Source organism: Zingiber officinale, chromosome 6A (genome assembly GCF_018446385.1).
Source record: "Zingiber officinale cultivar Zhangliang chromosome 6A, Zo_v1.1, whole genome shotgun sequence".
Taxonomy (NCBI): domain Eukaryota; kingdom Viridiplantae; phylum Streptophyta; class Magnoliopsida; order Zingiberales; family Zingiberaceae; genus Zingiber; species Zingiber officinale.
The window spans coordinates 87687578-87707101 of NC_055997.1; the positions used below are offsets into that span (position 1 = coordinate 87687578).

The 19524-nt window shown below is 35.9% G+C and overlaps 1 protein-coding gene across 2 annotated transcripts; it reads left to right on the top strand.

Moving 5' to 3' along the window:
- The first annotated feature begins 464 nt into the window (after positions 1-464).
- Positions 465-10211, top strand: LOC121996816. 2 transcript variants are annotated; one of them, XM_042550934.1, is made up of 10 exons: positions 465-683; positions 2216-2614; positions 2697-2833; positions 3169-3213; positions 3393-3446; positions 5096-5200; positions 5294-5500; positions 5577-5662; positions 8741-9594; positions 9735-10211. In XM_042550934.1, exons 2-10 carry the CDS (start codon positions 2512-2514, stop codon positions 9797-9799), a joined length of 1656 nt encoding a protein of 551 aa, XP_042406868.1. In that variant the 5' UTR covers positions 465-683; positions 2216-2511; the 3' UTR covers positions 9800-10211. The 2 variants fall into 2 exon arrangements, with proteins under 2 accessions (XP_042406868.1, XP_042406869.1); XM_042550935.1 differs by having other exon boundaries at positions 2697-2810.
- The last annotated feature ends 9313 nt before the right edge of the window (positions 10212-19524 follow it).

A 19524-nucleotide genomic window follows, 5' to 3' on the forward strand; every position in this document is an offset into this window, starting at 1 on the left:
ACAAATATCTCTGACGTATCAGGTAGATTTTAGAACAATTAATATCGCAAAAAGCATTTATTAAACCAAAATATAATGATTACTTTTTTATTAATTGTAGAACGAATAATTGTCTGAAATATTCTAAAAAAATTAAAAATAAGGAAAAAGTTGAAATAAAAATGATTAAGTTGGGTAGTTTTTGATCCGATTCTATAAAGATTTTTTATTAAACATAAATTAAAAAGTATTTATAACGGACGGGGCATAAGCCTAATATTTCTTAATTGGAAGTCCCGTTTGATAAAAGGATAGGGAGATATATCGATATAGTACATGAGAATTGATATAAACTTCGAACAAATTTTATCTATTGTCTTCTCGGCTCTTGACTCGGGTTACGCCATGCATGGGTAACGTACTTCTCTGAACGCCGGATTCGATTAATGACATGACCCGTATTGGGCACTGGTTCGAATGTGATTCACCACAACCCGAACATTTTTCCTGCTTCGCCTCCAGGTCGGCGGAGAACCTTCCTTTCCGCTAAAGTTTCTCCTCTATTTTTTATTCGCCCGCTCGATATTCTTCCCCTTCTCATCTAGGGCTCCGCGCTTCACTCTGCCGGCGACATCGCTTGGGGTTTTTGGTTCCTGCCTCAGTTGATACGTCAATGCCGTCTCCTTGTCATTGATCATCTCGTAGTAAGTCGTTTTTTTTTTTACTGTTTCGAGCAAAAATTCTATAGATCTTTTTTTGTTTATTTTCCATGTGGTTGAGTGGATGTTTATTTGATTAGTTCGATGGACTTCATTCAGATGGATCTACGACGTGGATCCAGATGCAGTTCGCTTTGATCAATCTAGGATTTCACCATATCTGTTGTAATTTGTAATCGTGGTTCTTTATGCTCGATCATTAGGTCGGATAGATAGCCTTTTATGTGGGGTTTAAGATAGGATTTCTCTGATTTCCTTATGGGATCGCGTACTGCCTTCGATATCTCTCCATCGCGTACTTGATTCTTCAACATCGTGTTTTATTTATTCACCAAGTACTGAGTATTGGCAGTTTAGGACATTATCATGGGCTACGATTCGGAAGTAATGAAGCATCTCCGACGAGGAATGCTCTGCCTCCGTAATCTGGAACATACTTGATCCCAATCTCCCAAGTCCTATCATTCAGGTTTTATGCGAAATATTGAATGCTTCACATGGTATAAGGCTTTAGATATGCTGCTACTATTACTCGGATATATGTGCAGGCATTATACTGAACCTTCATTTTATCAAACAAGAATAAGTTGTTGCATTCTAAATGTTCAGGTCAGGTAAGTGCTCTGTGCTCAATCATAATCTTAGTCAAACTAAAAGAAATTAATTTTATCTTTCTAACTGATCTTCAATTTTTATTACATTCTATCAATCTCCTCGGATACTAGACTTTTTCATCCCACCTTGTTATTTAATCAGTCATCTCTGGATAATTGTTCAACATGTCTGTAATTCTTATAATGTCTTCACATTCATTCAAGCTAATAGGTGTTTTCATGGCTTGGATCCTCGACACTCGAATAGCATAACAGAAACATTAGTATGTTGCCAAGGCTCCAGATACATGTGCATTGCATGTATATGCAAGTGTCCATCATATGCAATTATAGTAGGAGCTGACCATATATAGAGTTATTTTGGTTTCTTTGCATGGTAAAGTCAATCTTGTTTGATTTAGGGCCTGGGGTTATTATTCTAGATGTTAAACTTTTGTGCAGTCCATATTATGAATTCAACATTTTAAGCCTATTGCCTAATCTTAATGAAGCCTATAAGGGGATGCTAATAGATATTTCTCCCTGATTCAACCTTTCTCAGCCAAGTTTAATTTAGGTTTTCAAAAGTGATTGATTGTTTTGTTGAAAAATGGAAAATACACAGAAGGATAGCATTCATATTGAATTCAATTACTTGATGTGAACATTTCTACTAGTCGAGTTTTCTTGTCCTATTCAAATATTCTCATTTATCTGAAGTATCTTCATTGTGCAGTTGCAGTTCTTGTACCTTCCCATGACAAAATTCTTTTACCTCAAGAACATTATGTCATTGATCTGTGATCATTACTTATATCACAATATTCTTATGTGTTACTCTTTTCATCATATTTCTTTTGTCATTCTATTTTAAACAGTAATTTTACCAATCAATTAACACTTATTAAAATGTTAATGTTGCAGAAGTCACTTAACCTGACGCGTTGAGTCAAATCAGGATGTATGAATGCTGGAGAAGGAATATTGTCTCTTAACAATGCAACAAACCAAGCAGAATCCATTTCTTCAGTGTTCATGTCTGTGATATATTCCAAGTCAGCAGGAATACTATCCATTTGAAAACTCTGAAATTGACAATAGTGCAGAACAAAATGACATCAGTCTTGTCCATTATATTTCTGTGAGGTTATTTTTATTCGTTATGACTAGGATTATGGACCATGCTCAGTCATTGGGGGAGTACTAAAGACAATTAAACAATGATTCTGAGTGCATCTGAACAAATCCATGCTCTAAGAGTTCCTGAAGCTAATGTTACACTTTCTCAGGTTGATGTTAAAGTCAACCGTGAGACTGAAAAATGTACGTAACTACATATAGCATCAGAAATTTTTGGTTGTTCTTGCTGAAGGACCATAGATTCAAACTCTGTTACTTTTGGCAGATATTCCAGGATGGTCCTTATTTTCACAATGTAAGGTTCAATCTCAGAAGTGTGAGAAATGTTCAAGAGACTTTTGCTCCACAATTAATTATAGACGGCATGTTCGTCTTCATCGTAGGTCTTTGAATATTGCTAAGGTTCTTTCTTTCATCTAATCCTTTAATGTAGTTTGATAATCTTTTTTTTCTCTTTCTTCTTGGAGTTTCTACAGAGTGATCTGAAAGTGAAATGCATAGTTACTTTTGCTACTTTATTTGGGCCAATTTTCTAGTAAAATAATACTATCTTTATTACTAGTTTTTTGTTGTAATGTTAGATTTTACTGATGATTGTTGTTAACAGGAGAATATCCATACTTCAATCTATCATTTTGGCATTTTATCTTATTATGAGTTCGTTAAACTAGGTTCCATATTATTTTCACAACCTTTGTATTCTTAACTGATGTTTTTTTCTTGCTTAAATTTTTTAGGATTTCTTGAAGAATAGGGTACTCTTGGGAGAATACTGGGATAGGGTAAGCTTCTTCAAATACATTTATTAATGCTTTGATTTGCCTTGATAACAACATCTATTCAGTATTCTAATACACGAGTAAGCAAAAATAGAAGCTAAAATTCTTAATTGAACAGATGGATAAGTTTGCACCTCACAATTTTTTTTGAATATTCTTTATTATTTTTGTTGCATTTCTAGCTACCAATAGAGGAGGCAAAAGATATTCTTTCTTTGAAGGATGCTGTTGTTGAGGTAATTTCAAATGAACTAGTTGTGAATTCATTATTGTGTATCCATTTTCTTAGTTACTATATTATAGAGCATTAATGCTTATTTTGCATCCAACTGTTTGAGCATTCAAAATATAGACATTTGTTGGTATTTCTGGGGAACTGGTGGTGTATGAATTGTTCAGTTTTTTTCACGTGTCTTTGCCTCAGTAGTAATACAAAGTGGCAGCTAACTACTAAATTTTTGATAATATGGTTTAGTTGTTTGCTCTTTTCTAGGTTATGGTTGTCCCTTGTACTCCTCCTTGGTCTGACATACATCAAAGGGACCATTTTGTTTTTTGCATTGTTACATTGCTCTTGTCCTTAAGGAAAAAATGCAGGTTATGATTTTTTTTTCTCATGGCAAACTGACAGAATACTCAATAGGTTTTTTAGCGATAGGCTTAATCTTCAAGTCGACCCCATCTACTGGGATAAGACTTGGTTGTTGTTGTTGTTGTTGTTGTTGTTGTGCTTAAGCTTCAATTGTTTTCAAATCAACTCACTTCTTGATACAGGATAATTAGTTTATGGGTCTTCCTGTCCATGGTCATGTAAGTCTAGAACATTCTCTGGAAGTTGGTTTTCAATTATTGTATTAACTATTATCATCTTTTGGGCTTAGATGCTTACCATTCTATTCTATTATATATTAGTGGAAAGGTTGAGAAATTTGTAGATATGATCACATGAGCACATTGGAGAATGTTTACAAGTTATGAACAGTGCAGATAATTATGTTAAGGAGGGAACTATCTCATCTGAACAATAAGGGAAGGAAAGTTGAGTGGAGGGTATCTCTGATTGGGTTAATGGAGGGATGTTGGGCTTCAACAAAGACTGATTAGTTTGATGGGGATCTTGACAGATTTGGGGGGACTCGAGAAAGAGTCCTGGGAAAGAGTATTTTTGGTGTGGCTAGGATTCGATTAGTGATTGGCTGTTTCTTGGGCTGAGGATTTCAGTGGGGGAGGTTATTAGGGAAAGAGGGGGTTAGCGGGGCTCTCACGTGTGATAGTGGAGAATACTGACAATTGTCAAGAGAAGAAAGGTTGATGAGGGAGGGAGGAGCAGAGAGATGGGAGGCACTGGCAGTGTGATTGAAGATGGGTGGCAAGGGTGTGAAGAGGATCTATTGTTGTCATCCCTTTGCTAACCCTCATAAAACCTATCTATGATCAGTTTTATTAATCCAAATTTGACACTAGTTCAACAGATTACCTTATTCAACTATGGTTTACCCAAATTGCACGTATTTTGACATTGTTCAAGTCTAATTTCAAGCCCAATTCAAATCCTAGCCAGCCAAATCTTATCCAACTCAATTGAAGTTTGATCAACCCCCAAAATGCACCAAATTTAACCAAAATCAGACTCCTATTATATTTATAGTGTCATCTCTCCAGAGATATCCTTCCACTTAAGACTAACAGATTTCATCTACACCAAATTTATATCAGATCCATAAATACCTATTGGTTTGTGTTGGGTTGCAATTCTTATGTTGTTAACTGCCCTTTGGCAGATTTTATTGAGCCAATTGGCACGTTGTTTAAAAGTGAAATGTCATGTACCTTGATCTTGTGTTTTATTTAAAGGGAGAGCTATTAGTTAATTTTTTACTTCCAGGGTGTTACTGGTTCTTTTATTATAAAGGAATTGACAAATTTCATTCAGAACCTTGGTCTTCTATTACTTCCGCATGTGTATGTGAAGGCTGGTGCAACTCTTTTGGTAAGAAAAAATGCAATTCATTTTTGTCTGTTGAAGTGTACAAACTATTATTCTATGTCCCACATTGGTAAATTTCACATTTGCATTGTGTAGGATATTGTAGAAGGGAGTTCTTATAGGTTTCCTTTGTCATCTCAAGATTTGTTTAATCTTCTTGATGATGCAAGTGAGAGGACTTTTTTACATGCTGGCAATGCCTTATCCATGCAAAAGTATATCTTCAATGGAGATGCTGAAAAAATTTCTATCGAGGCGAAAAATTTGGTTGCATTTGCTAGTTTTATGCTTGAACAGAAATTGGTATGATGGCAATCCTCGTACTGAAAATTTGACCTTTTTAATGTTTCTTCTTAGTTTGCCTGTATTTGGTTGCTAGGTCAAGTCGTGGCATGCTGAGAAAGATATTGAAGCATTAAGATTACAGTGTCTGCTTATGGAAGAAGAGGAAATTGCAAAGAAAAGGTACCAATCAATTGAGTTTTCTAATTAACAGAAATACAAGTTCATGAGTATACCTAAGTGATATAATTGGCTTCCTATAACCTCCTCTGCTTTTACCATAATTAAGGAGATGCCCTTGTGTGGAAGCATGCAAGTGTATGTAACTTGTAAATGTTCTATAGCTGAGAATTGCGTGGGACACCTAGTTTTGTTCTACATGGGTTGTTGTGAGCTAATTAAAGAGGTTCACGAGGCCCACGAGATTTGTGGGACAAAGAAGGGATCTAGATGCTTAGACTATTGAACTATTATTTTTGGATGAACGGTAAATATATAGATCAAAACAGAATGTACAATGCTCGACGCCTGCAAATGATAGACATGCATCTGTATCTTATGGAACATCCTATCTATCTTGGGCTCATCACCCTCATATCAGCATCTATTCCTAGTTGGCCGCAAAAGATAAATCATACATGTGATTGCTAGATACCGAGCCTTTGTGAGGCGGCTGTTGCCATGGTGCACCCTCTGTAGTGTGTGGAACAGCCGGGCTGCAGTGCTTATGTTCTGCTGAATGTTGAGCCATCTTCTTACACTGCCCCACTGCAGTTTGCTAATGGGGCATTGGAAGAAGACATGGGCATTGGTTTCATTCTCCTGTTTGCACAAGGGGCAGGTCTTGTCCACCTCAAACGGAATGCGGTCTTTCGTCTTCAGCCGTTCATGTGCGAGAAGCCAAAAAAAAAATCTGTGCTTAGGCATCAGATATGGCTTCCATAATAGTTAAGTTTAACAAAATTAATGAGTTAGGGGGTGCTTGGTTGGATGTAATGAGAGTGGAGAATGGGAAAGGGATTGAAAGTGGGTGTTTGGTTTGGGGGATTGGTGGTGGGTCCCACAATTCATTGCCCTAAATATGGGAATGAGCCATTACCTAGCAAAAGGAGGGGAATGGGAAAAAAAATACTATTCGGATTCAAATCATACCCATAACCATTCTCCACTTCTATCAATCTCATTCCCATTCCCTTCCGTGAACCAGGCGCCCCCTTAGTTTTCTGGTGTCAATGTGTTGACATTACATCTGTATAAAGTTAACCAGCAAGAAACGATAAGGTTGCTTATTGTACCTCATTATTAGGTTTTTCTGAAATTAGTGATGGAATTTAGAACGTCAGTAGTTAGAGATGTCAGAGATGGGAGCAAATAACTATAATTAACTATACTTGACTTGTTGTGGAGCATCAACCTTCATGTGTTCACTGCATCAGATTTGGGCCATGTAGTTTTTACCTTAGTAGTGTAGTTTAACTATGCCAATTTGAGTTATAAAGCAAGATGGAGCTATGACTTCAGTAACCTATTTGTCATATGGGGGGTGTTTGTCTGCCAGTAGAATGGCTCATGAGGTAGTGTTAGTAATCTAGATACCTTAATGGTCAGTATTACGAAGGCCTAGTTATTCAAAGACAACATGGTTAGAGGTGACAATTTAGGTTAGCGGCAACTCATTTAATTCAGATTCAAACCTGACCCATTAAATAAACAGGTCAAAATCCAGAATTGCACATGACCCATGTATAAAAGGGTTTTACAGTCATGTCACATGACCATTTAATTAAATGTCTCATAAACATGACATGTGGCACGACTTACTTAAAAAAACTTAAATAAAATTTATATACAAACCATATCCTAATTATTTTTAATTATACAAAAGTATAAAATGTAATCTGTATTATAGTTTATATTTATTATTTCCTATATATCCATAACATATGTTAGATTATATATTTATAATTTAAATTAACTAATAAAAATGATTTAAATCTAACCGCTTGAGATGCAAGTCAGTGGTGATTCGACCTGCTTATTTGTGAATCATAAATGGGTCAACTCATTTATAACATGAACTTGTTTAACTCAAACCTAAATGTGTAAAATTGTGGCTCAGGTTGTCCCATGAAAACATGTCATGTCAACTTTTGTCAATCTAAGTGTGGTGGCCTAGATTTCACAGATAAAACCATAATCCATGTAGAAGCATCACTACACCCTAACCTTATCACACACATAAACTACCATAATCAGCTAGGCGAAATCTTCACTTAAAAGAGAATTTGCAATAAGGCAACAAGTTCACAATCTGCAATCTCAAAATGTGATTCTACAACTTGTTTCTCAGTTTTAATGGACAAAAAACCTTTAAATCTTTTAATTCTAATTGTATATATTTGAAAGGTTGGTTTAGATGAGAATAAGACCGTACTTCTCAACTTGGTATGAGATGGTAGACACTTTAAGGCTTTAATCCTTTATTCAAACTGTATACCAAGTGCATAACAAAGATTACCAATTGTTTTAGTTGTATGAGACTTTAAGTCTTGTGTATAGTAAGTTTGAATTCATTAATGGAATGATGCTCAGGACTGGATCAAGTGACCTTTATATATTCCAGTAGGCAGTAGAACATATAATTATCCTACGAATGTAATGAGAAGATGCAGAATGTACCAGATATTTGGGGTTGGCTGTATATATTTGCTCCCCAAATAAACAGCCATTTTATTCATTATTTATTATGATCAAAGCTAGCCCTAATTTTGGAATGAATGCTTAGTGAAAATTGAAAAATGCTAGTTAGTACTTAGATAATATGGAAAGTGACAGTTTTTTTTGTCTGAACAAATTTACTTGGTCAATTTGGTCTGATTATGATAACTAGAGATTATGTGGAGAATGTTTTTATTTTATCTTTGAATAAATTTTGATCAGTCAACTTAACTTGCTTATGATAAGTCCATTATCTTGGGTAATAAATACACATATAACATAGCATTTCTGGTTATATAAGATGATAACTCTATCTTCTATACATATAAAAGTGCTAATTTAATTTTGCCAATGTGGCCTCCAACCTGTATATCAACATTGCTGGGTGGGGTAGAGCGCTGTTGCTTCCACTGTGAACAATGAATACTTTCTTATCCAATGTGGCATAGGAACGAACATGTGGTGGTCAAGACAAGAAAAGTGCTAAGTTAGTTCCCATGAGAATTCTTTCTTAGCCCTTGAATTTTATGGTGGTTTCTGCAGGCAAACTGAACTTGAGGAAAGGAAAAGGTTAAAAAAACTGAGGCAGAAAGAGAGAAAAATGACCATAGCAACTGGTACTGCCAAAAACAATTCTGAGCCATATTCACATGATTCTGTCAGGTTAACATGTAGGTCTACAGAAACATCAAGCCCAATACCTACATCTGTCTCTTGCATTGACACTGGCACAGCAAAAGCTAGTCCAAAGTTACTGTGTGTACAGCCAACAAAATACTGCAAAGTAGAACCCCATTTAGATTGCAACATGTTTTTGCATTCTCCAAAAGAGGTTAGTGTTGACTTTGTAGATCAGAAAATGGAGAATAAATCCTGTGAGTGTCAGCTAACTCCAATCAGTGGTCAAATTTTGTTGACACAAATTCCTCCAAGCAGTTGCTACCATGATGAAGCTCCATTTGCAAAATCTCCCACAACTTCAACCAACGACCTTATTATTGGGACGCAGAAAACAAAGCCAGAGAAAGATGGCAATGAAATTAACAGCAAGTGTGAAGTCTTGATTGGCTCTATCAGCGTTGACCTTGGAAATGGTTCACCGTTGGTGCTGAAACATTCTAAGCTAGCAGAGCATGTCTCGAGTCTCAATTCAGCCAACATAATGGACATAAAACCACCAAACCCATGTTGCCATGACATTGTAGATTCTGCTGTAGAGCAAATAGGAGCAAAGTTTAATGAATTACATGCTCACCCTTTTAATCATATTCCTGTTGAGAATGCTTGTGGCAATGGTTTTGGCAAATGCTTGGACTCTATCATTGACTTGGATAGTTCAGATTTGGCATTCCCCAGACTCTTCTCAAGCCATACTGCAAAGGCCTTTCTGGCAGAGAGTAAGTGCCCCTTATCTTCTGTGCTCTATTTTGGAGGCCTCACAAGTCAATAAGCAGTTTTGCCATCCTTTGGACTATTTTTATAATAATTACCTTTTTAAAGTTCTGAAATCTGTTAACTAGTGTTAAAAAAAATGCAGGATGGAAGGAATCAATGATGACTGATCATGTGACGCTTGCTTTACCCTCTGACACCGAATTATGAGTCTCTCCTTCCATTATTTTTTGGTTGAGGTGGAAGATCAGCAAGAACTGCAAAAACAGACATCTGGGCCAGGTTTATGATATCTCAGCTATAGACATTTTTGTTACCAAAAGCATTGCTAAGCTAGATGTTGAACTTGTTGGATTAGATGCATAGATTCTTCTTTATGATATCTCACAGTTAAAAGCATCCTGAAGTTTTAGAAGGCTTTCCCATTTTAGCAGATGTCCTCTGAGTAAAAACATCTGCTTTCTTTTTGCAACATTTTTCATCTTTCTCGGTTCAGATTTTATGTTTCCATTTGGATTTACTTTAACTATTTCGTTGTATTACTCCATAGATAGATCATAAACAAGTAAACAACTGACTGCAACTTGAAGGTTCAAGAATCTACATTTTATTTTGTTTGTTATCTTGCAACCTCTCTTTGACGCCATTGCAACTAAACATTATCGCTTTGAGAAAAAAAATATTTTTTTTAAAAAACATTTTATTATTTATGGAATGAAAAAGTGCCCACTTTGAATTCGATTCTCTTTCCTTAACAATATAACAAGTAAACAACTGACTGCAACTTGAAGGTTCAATAATCTACATTTTATTTTGTTTGTTATCTTGCAACTTCTCTTTGAAGCCATTGCAACTAAACATTATCGCTTCGAGAAAAAAAATTGTTTTTTTAAAAATATTTTATTATTTATGGAATGAAAAAGTGCCCACTTTGAGTTCGATTCTCTTTCCTTAACAGTATTTCTGTAAGTAGATTAAAGATTTCTTCTGGATGATTAAGTTTCTTTCAAGGTAGTGTCATTCATTATTTAAAAAATTAATTATAATTATAGATTTTGTGACAGCTTGTGGACTTGGTAATTGCGTGAAATAATATGTTCAGTCTATTCATGTGTGTAGAATTGAAAAATAAAATAAAATCATGCAGCTTCTATTCTGTATGTAACTTGTATGTAACTTGTAAATGTCAATTGAAAAAACAAAGGTGCTTTCAGGTAATTGACAGTTATGAGTGACTTCCAAAGGTACTATGAAGAAGCTTGAATTTTTTGATAAATTTTGAAATTTCAAACGTTATGCAGCTTAAAAGAATTTAAACAGTGACAAATTTATAGTAAAAGTCAATAGGATATTCCTTATTTATCGAATGGTTAATGGGATGTTTTATGTTGATTTTTTTTTTATTAATATCTCATATATAATTATTCAACTATTTTTTATTATATATAATAGTAATTTATTTATATTATTATCTCTAATTTTTTTTCTCATTTAGATTGACATGTTATAGAAGTTATGAATCTATATATAACCGTTATGATTTTATAATTATTATAATTAGTTCGGTTGTAGTAATTATGATTATATAATTATTATATAATTATAGCAATTATAATTTTATAACTGTTATAATATGGAATATGATTTCATAGATGTTATAAAATGAATTTTTTTTAAGATAAATTATTTAGAGCCTTCGAAAAGTATTTAAACAATATTTTTTGAGTTTGAAATCAGGTTATTATGAATTCCATCTTATAATTAGTTGTAGATCTTTGAATAAGTTTCGATTTAAACAATATCTCATGATTCAATCCGAGTTAAAAGTTCAAATCACACGACACATGGTATAAATCACACGACACATGGTATAACAAATTGAAATTCGTTCAAAGATTTATAATTAATTACAGAGTAGAACTCATAATGACCAGATTTTAAATTCAAAATATATTGTTTAAATCTTTATCGGAGGCTTTGAACAATTTGTCTTAAATTTTTTTATATTATAGTAGATATAAAATCATATCTACTATACAACTCATAATTACTATACCTATGTAATAACTATAGATTCGTAACTGATACAACCTATCAATTTAGGCTTCAAAAATAAGAAAGAGATAATAATTTAAATAAGTACTACTTGTAAAATAGAAGATAGTTGGGTAGTTATACTTGGGCAGAACATCCTTTTGATTAAAAAAAAACAGGGTGTTCTCTTCATAATTCAAAAAAAAAAAAAAAAAACAAAACAAAACAAAACAAAAAAAATGACGTCTTTTACTTTACCCTAAGTTTATTATGCTTTTCCTGTATGTTATACTTTAATTAATTGTATAAGTATATAATAAATGTAGCATTTTACCAAACCGCATAACTTGTTATGCGTATTACCCAAAACGTGGTCCAATTTCAAATTGATTAAATCGTGTATCCCTTCCCATTTTTTCCCATAATACCCCCTATTTATTTTCAGTGTTCATCAAGAAAAAAAAACTGTAAAGCACTTTATTTTTTTTATAAAAAAAATCTAATCTCTCCGCCCTTCTCCTTCCTCTCAGTTTCAATGAATTTTCTCCATCGTCCCTTCACCTTCGCCCAACCACGTTGATCTTATCCGAAAATTAGGGAGATGGTAAACTGAGGATGTAGCTACCTTGTTGATTGGATATAGACTCTGTTCCACTCTATAATACAAAAAATGTCAGTGCCAAGTTAGGGAAAGGGTCTCCGGCGTTAGCCCTCCGACGTTCAAATCAATCACCGGCACGAAGAAGAAGATGGAGCAATAGTAACACAAACACAAAAAGTGAATTACGCGTATCTGCGCCAGTGTACGGACCCCCTTTATATAATGCCCTTGGTGGGCAACGTGTACTTTTTTTGAGGCATGGGTACGTTCTCCCATTAGTTACGGACACATTCCCCAATTGATCCTGGACACGTGGTCATGGGCACGTTCTCCAATTGGTCATGAGTGCGTCCTCTGATTTGTCCGTCGTACGATCCGCCTGTAGACCATGCCACATGTCAACAATGGCATCTCCCAAAAGTATATCCAAATATACGTCAGCATTCCTGCTGATCTGCCGAGCGGAATAGTCGTTCGACCAAGTACTCTGCTCGGCAGAGTATACCTCTGTTCGGCTGCTCTTCCCTGCGATGACGAGTCTAAATAGTGTGTTCATGCCCGACCGAAATGGGGATCTAGTCATCTACGTGCACCTTTGCTTGGTTCATCCCATTACCGGTCGGGCGACTCATGCCCGGTTGGCCCTTAATGTAGGGCTCCGCTCGGCTACCTTTTAGTGAGCTCGTTGGTCCTTTGGCTTCCTTGACTTTGACCTCCACGTCAGCTGCTATCTTCTTCCTTTGATCTACACTTGGTGGGCCTCCCTTATCACCACATCAGACTCAAAGCGACATGGCAAGTCGACGATAGTTTCAGACCATGTATAGAGTTTTGGATCGATTCATGTCGGGCTATGAGAATCATTGGTGCGAATGATATAGAAGTCGTGGAGAGCTATGTCAATGAATCGAGTTGTGGCTTGGTCTACTGGCCAATGATGCGTCAAAGAAGCTGATCACGAGGAGCGGAAAATGAGCGATTCCGAAAGCGAAAAATGAGCGCTTCTGGAAGCGGAAAATGAATGCTTCTGGAGGAAGAGACTAACATCGTCGATTCTTCGCCAGAGAAGGTTACTCCAATCGTAGGAGTGTCAGCTTTGTTAGTTAGAGCCCTAGAGCCAATCATTTGATGATTGTATGGACTCATGTATATCATATTCTTGTATATTAATAAAGGCATTGGTTTTTGGTTATTATGCTTATTTGTATTAGTGTCAGATAAAATAAGTATAGTAACGTCCTTGAGTAGAACGTTCATACCTATATCAATCGATTAGTTGAATCGATAGTGAGATGATATAGGGAACACTACTCTAAATCATTCCTAGTCGAGTATTAACATTCAGGGACAATGTTAATATAATAAGACTAGCATGTAGGTTAGCTCGATGACTTGATCTCACAAGTCATGGATATAGAGATATCAAGCTGACACATGGGTATGCATTAGAGAATGTATACTGAATGACCCGCCATGAGAAAGTATCATGGATCGTTATATGAGTGTCATATACTTTCTCATGTGGCTATTAGTATGACTATTAGTCCTTAGACCTGAAGTCACCATGGATCCCTACATAAGGAGTTATGTACTTTAGTTTCGTCAAACGTCACCCGTAACTGGGTGGACTATAAAGGCGATTACTGGGTATATAACAAATTATGTAGAGGGATGTGAGTGATGTAGATGGGATCTATCCCTCCTATATGACGGGAGAGACATCGATATTCTTGATAGAGTGAGACCACGAAGTGTATGGCCATACCCAAATGAGTCAATATGAGATATTGAGCTCATTTGATTGAGTGAGTCTACTCGGAATTCAAGATTTAGATTGGTCAGAAGATGACACGGTCTATGCCTCACATTGATCAATCTAGATGTCTAGGATAGAAGGACACTTGTCACATATTGTGAGGAGTCACAATTAGTAGTCACAAGGTGATATTGGATCTCAACATTTCTTGTAACTTGGGTAGCAATGATGTATTGCTAGATGCCGCTCATTGCTTATGTTTCTAAAAGAGTTTATAACATTGCCAACGTTACAAGAACCTATTGGGTCACACACAAAGAACATGTGCATGGAGATTAGGTTCATATGATGAACCAATAGGATTAGATTCATATGATGAATCAAAGATTGGATTCAAATTAGACTTATTGAGTTAGACTCAATTAGATTCAATTGTTGAATGAGTCTAATTTAAATTTGATTCATGAGTCAATTTATATTAATGAATTAAGATTCATTAAATTAAAATTGACTTGAATCAAAGCTTGGATTTAACTCAACAAGGAAGAGCATTGGTCAAGTTTGACTTGACCAAATAAAGGTTGACACATCAAGTTTTGACTTGATGAATTGCCACATCATGAGGATGACTCATCCTACAGGGCATGCCACATCATCCCCTTATATAATGGTGTGCCACCTCATGGAGGTTACACACCATTAATCCTCTTAATGTGGCTGGCCACATTAATGTGGGGGTTACACATGTGGTGGTCGGCCACACTAAGTGATGAGATGTTTTTCATTTGGTGAAATTGAATTGTGTTCAATGCTTCTTCTTCCTTGGGTGCTTCTCCCTCTCTCTAGCTTGCTGATGGTCGTGGCTTCATGGTGGAGAAGAAGTGAGAGTTGATTCTAAGCAACTAGGTGGTGTGAAGGTCACAAAAGGAGAGTAACTAGAGGAGTGTGTGAGTTCCTTTTTCCCTTCTCTCCTTTCTCACCTTTTAGATCCAATCCGAGAGCCCTAGAAAGTGCTAGCACACTTGTGGGTTCTCTTCTCCATCTTTGAGTGGTAGAAGACCACTCCTTGTTCGTGTGGATACCGTTAGAGGACCGTTCGCTTGACGGTCTCGAGATCTGGCTACCTTTGGACGTTGCGGGATTGCGAAGGGCACGCATCAAGGGTAAATGTTTTTCCCTCGTAGATCTAAGAGTCGATCGTGTTTTAAACTCGTACTCGCATTTTTCGAAAGTTTTACCTTGCACGAGATCCGTGGCTTGGGCGATTCGGGGTTTCCGCGACGCGAAAAGCGGTTTTCGCGGCCCGAAAAACCCAACAAGTGCATCCCAGGTGGCGAAGTAAGTTATTTATTTTGAATCAAAGATGTAAATTTTGTGTGTTTTAGGATGGATATATTTTTTTTACCCATGGTTGTTTGATGAAATGTCAAGGCGCAATTGAAAGTAGAGATGGAGGCGAATGGTTAGCATGGATGGGACTTGGGGAAGATTGACCTCGAGAGTTACAAGGGTTACATAGAGCCCAGGGAGGCCTTGGATAGCAAGTTTAAATGATTTTCCTTAGGTAAGCAAGTGTAACTTAATTATTGCTACTATCACAAATTGATGTATACTTGTTTTCTCAATAATTATTGTTATAAATTATTGATTCTCATATCTCTTGAAAGAGAAGTACTAAGAAAAGAAGGTTACAATAAATGTGAATATGTCATGTTAGGTCCTGTTATATTTTGATACTCTGTGTCTAAGTGTACAGAAACTTAGGAGCACAGGAGGTCAAGCGAAAGATGCAGCTAACGAGAAGAACAGTACGTGAGAGAGTCAACAGACTCGGTGTGTCCGAGAGATGAGGTGTTGCGGAAGAATACACTAGTGGACGAGAAGGAAGCGCATGACATTTTGAGGGACGAGAAGCCGGAGCGGAAGGTTGCCCGAGAAAGCTAGGAAATGGATTTGAGTGAGCCCTAATCTGAATGGCCGAAATCATCCAACCAATCGGAACCGGAGCGAGAGCCCGGATTGAAAAGTCAACACAGAGTTGACTTTGGTCCGGGCGCTCGAACCAAAAACCTTATCGAAACTTGACGTGGCACGATCCGTTGTGAAGAGGATAAAATTCTATTCATGTTCAGGCGCTAGGAACCCTTCCAGGCACCTCGATCAGGGCTATAAATACATACCTGATCCCAGAAGCTAAAAACACACTTGTAAACAATCTACTTAGAGTTTAACTTTGTAATTTGGTGCTTTAACTTCTGGAAGAGGTTTTTTTGCCTGAAGGAGACTTTAATGAGCTTTCAACGTCTTGGATTAGCAATCTCCTTATTGCAAACCAAGTAAAAAATTTGTATCTCTATCTCTTTTTAATTAGCTTCTTAATTCTTTTTATACAAGTGTTTATTTTAATAAAAGCTGTAAAATATGAGAAAAGTATTTGTTTTTATTTTTAGGCAATTCACCCCCTCTTGTCGGCCTCACAAGGGACCAACAATTGGTATCAAAGCAAGGATGCTTCAGAAGGACTAACCACCGATCGAAGCATAAGAAATGGCCGGACCAAGCATCTACCCGCCTAAGTTCGAGGGAAAATTCACAATTTCGAAAAGAAAGATGGAGGTATTCTTCAAAATAGACTTTGAGTTATTACTAATATTGAAATATGATTTTGTAGCACCAAAAGACAAAGGAAAATGTCAATGGACCAAGAAGGAGCAAGCAAACTTCGTAATAAATAGACGAGCTGAATTTTATCTACTGAGTGTGCTACCTCCGCAAGAAGTCAACAACCTACGAATCAACAAAGGGGTTTTGAGAGAAGTTCCTGGAGTTACACGAAGGTACGTCCGAAGCCAAACTCACGAGACGGGACCTACTCCGAAGCCAGTTCTGCAACCTCCGATTAGAAGAAGGAGAAACCATCGCACACCTCCACTCAAGAATCAAGGAGTTCATCACCGGACTCACGAATCTTGGAGAAAAGGTAACCAACCGAGATTCGCTAAGGTACGCGCTTAACGCATTTCCTAGAACTCCGGAATGGTCAACCCTAGTAGATGCGTATTTCATCTCTAGGGACTTAGAGGTAAGTGATTTCAACATTTGAGATTCACGAATCTAGAAATGTAGGTCTAAGAATGAAGACAACACAAAACATTGCCCTTAAGGCAAAAACTGATGAACAAGAGTCTGAAACATCCCTTGTTGATGATGAAACAACATTCATGTTAAGGAAATTTAAAAAATCATTTAAAACTAATAAGTTTAATCAAGTGTAAGGTAAAAGAAGGAAAAGAAGAGTAAGATACTACCACTACAATGAAGAAGGACACGTGAAAGACAACTGCCCAAAACTAAAGGACAAGGACATAAGCAAAGACAAGAGACCAATCCAGAAAAGGCACAAGAACCTAAAGGCGACGTGAGACGAAACTTCATCAGAGTCAGAAATCGAAGTCTACTGTGGACTTGCACTGACGATAAGTCACCAAGAAGAAGAAGACGAAGCAAGCTCTTTTGCAATGAACATCGAGAGTATCGATGAAGGGGGAGCAACGCCAAAAGAGAACAGCTCTACAGGGGGAGTCTCAGATGATGTGCTCGACAAGGTAAATCAAGTACAATCTCTACCACCTAATAAGTTATTTAAATTTATAAAAGTCCTATCTAAAACTTCCTGTAAATTAGAAATTCATAATAAAAAATTATTAAAAGAAAATAATGATTTTAAAGGAAACCTAGCAACATCTTATCGATTGGAAGATTTCGACAAAATAAAACTAAAAAATGAAAACTTAAAAGAACAAATACAAAAAAATTCTACATGTTCAAATATTACTCTTTCAAATTTTAGAGATTTTCAAGAACTAAATTGGCAACTTAGATATCAGAAGGGCAAAATTAGAAAATTATCACGTAAATATGTTTCTAGAAAATTTTTGATCAATCCAGTAAGTAGGAACCTATATTGGGTTCTAAAATCATATTTAGATTAAATGCATGACTTACCTTTTGAATTAAAAGTTTTTAAAAAAATTTCAAATAAATGGCTTTCCATGATTTCTGTTAGAAATTAATTAGAATTTAATTTTTTCGAAAAAGAAAATTTCATTACTCATCTATAAAAAAAATGAATTCATTGACCGTCGTATTATTTTTCTATGAATTTTTTATATTTTTCAATTTAAACTATCTCGCATTTTTTACAAAATTTATTTTTCTATGAAACTTTGTCATTTTCTCTATCTAAGAAAATATTTTTAAAATTTTTTTTTGACCATTGGTGAATTTTTCATTTATCCAAATGTAATTTTTAATATCAAAAATTCTTGAAAATTAAATTTCTGAAAGTTCATTTTTTTTTTGTAAAAATACTTCCTCTATTCCATTATTAGAAAATTTCTTACAATTTTTTGAGCTGAAACTATTTTTAAGAAAATTTTAGTGAAAATGAATCTTTATATAAAAAAGAATTTATTACTACTTAAATTTAATTCAATTTTTCTTGAAAATTTTATTTCAGCTTTGGATATTTAATCTTAACGGTTAGAAAAATTCTCAAAATTTTTGAATAATTAAAAATTATTTTAAAATTATTTTTTTATAAATGATTTATAAATTATAAAAATCTAGATTTTTGAAATTTAAAGGTTCATGAATCATGAATAATAATCACCTTATTTAAATTTATCTTCATGTAATACTCCATTTTTAATGTGATCAAAGAGGAAGAACTAGTGGTTAAGTATAGGGGAAGGGTACATTAATTTTTGCACATTTTTTTCTTAAATGCAAAATGTTTACTTATCATTTCTATTACTATTTATTTTTAGTTTATCCTAACTTAACTTGGGTTACTCATATCAAAAAGAGGGAGATTGTAAATATCCCGTGGTAGTTTTGATGTGATCAACCAAGTTAAGTTAAGTCCTGTTATGTTTTGATGCCTTGTGTCTAAGTGTGCAGGAACTTAAGAGCATAGGAGTTCGAGAGAAAGATGTAACTAGCGAGAAGGACGGTACAGGAGAGAGTCAACATGCTCAGTGTGTCCGAGAGATGAGTTGTTGTAGAAGAGTACGCTGGCGAACGAGAAGGAAGCGCGCGGCGTTGCTGAGGGATGAGAAGTCGAAACGGAAGGTTGCTCGAGAAGACCAGGAAATAGTTTCGGGTGAGTCCTATTCTAGATGACCGAAATCACCTAAAATGAGTGGAGTACGCCGGCGGACGAGAAGGAAGCACGCGGCGATTCCGAGGGATTAGAAATCGGAGCGGAAGGTTGCTCGAGAAGGCTAGGAAATGGGTTTGGGTGAGTGTTAATCCGGATGGCCGAAATCACCCAATAGAGTGGAGTCGGAGTGAGAGCCCAGATCGAAAAGTCAACACAGAGGTTAACTTTGGTCCAAGCGCCCGCACTAGAAACCTTATCGAAACTTGACGTGGCTCGATCCGTTGCGAAGAGGATAAAATTCTATTCACGTCCAGGTGCCTGGAACCCTTCTAGGCGCTCCGATCAGAGCTATAAATACAGCTCTGACCCTAGAAGCTAAA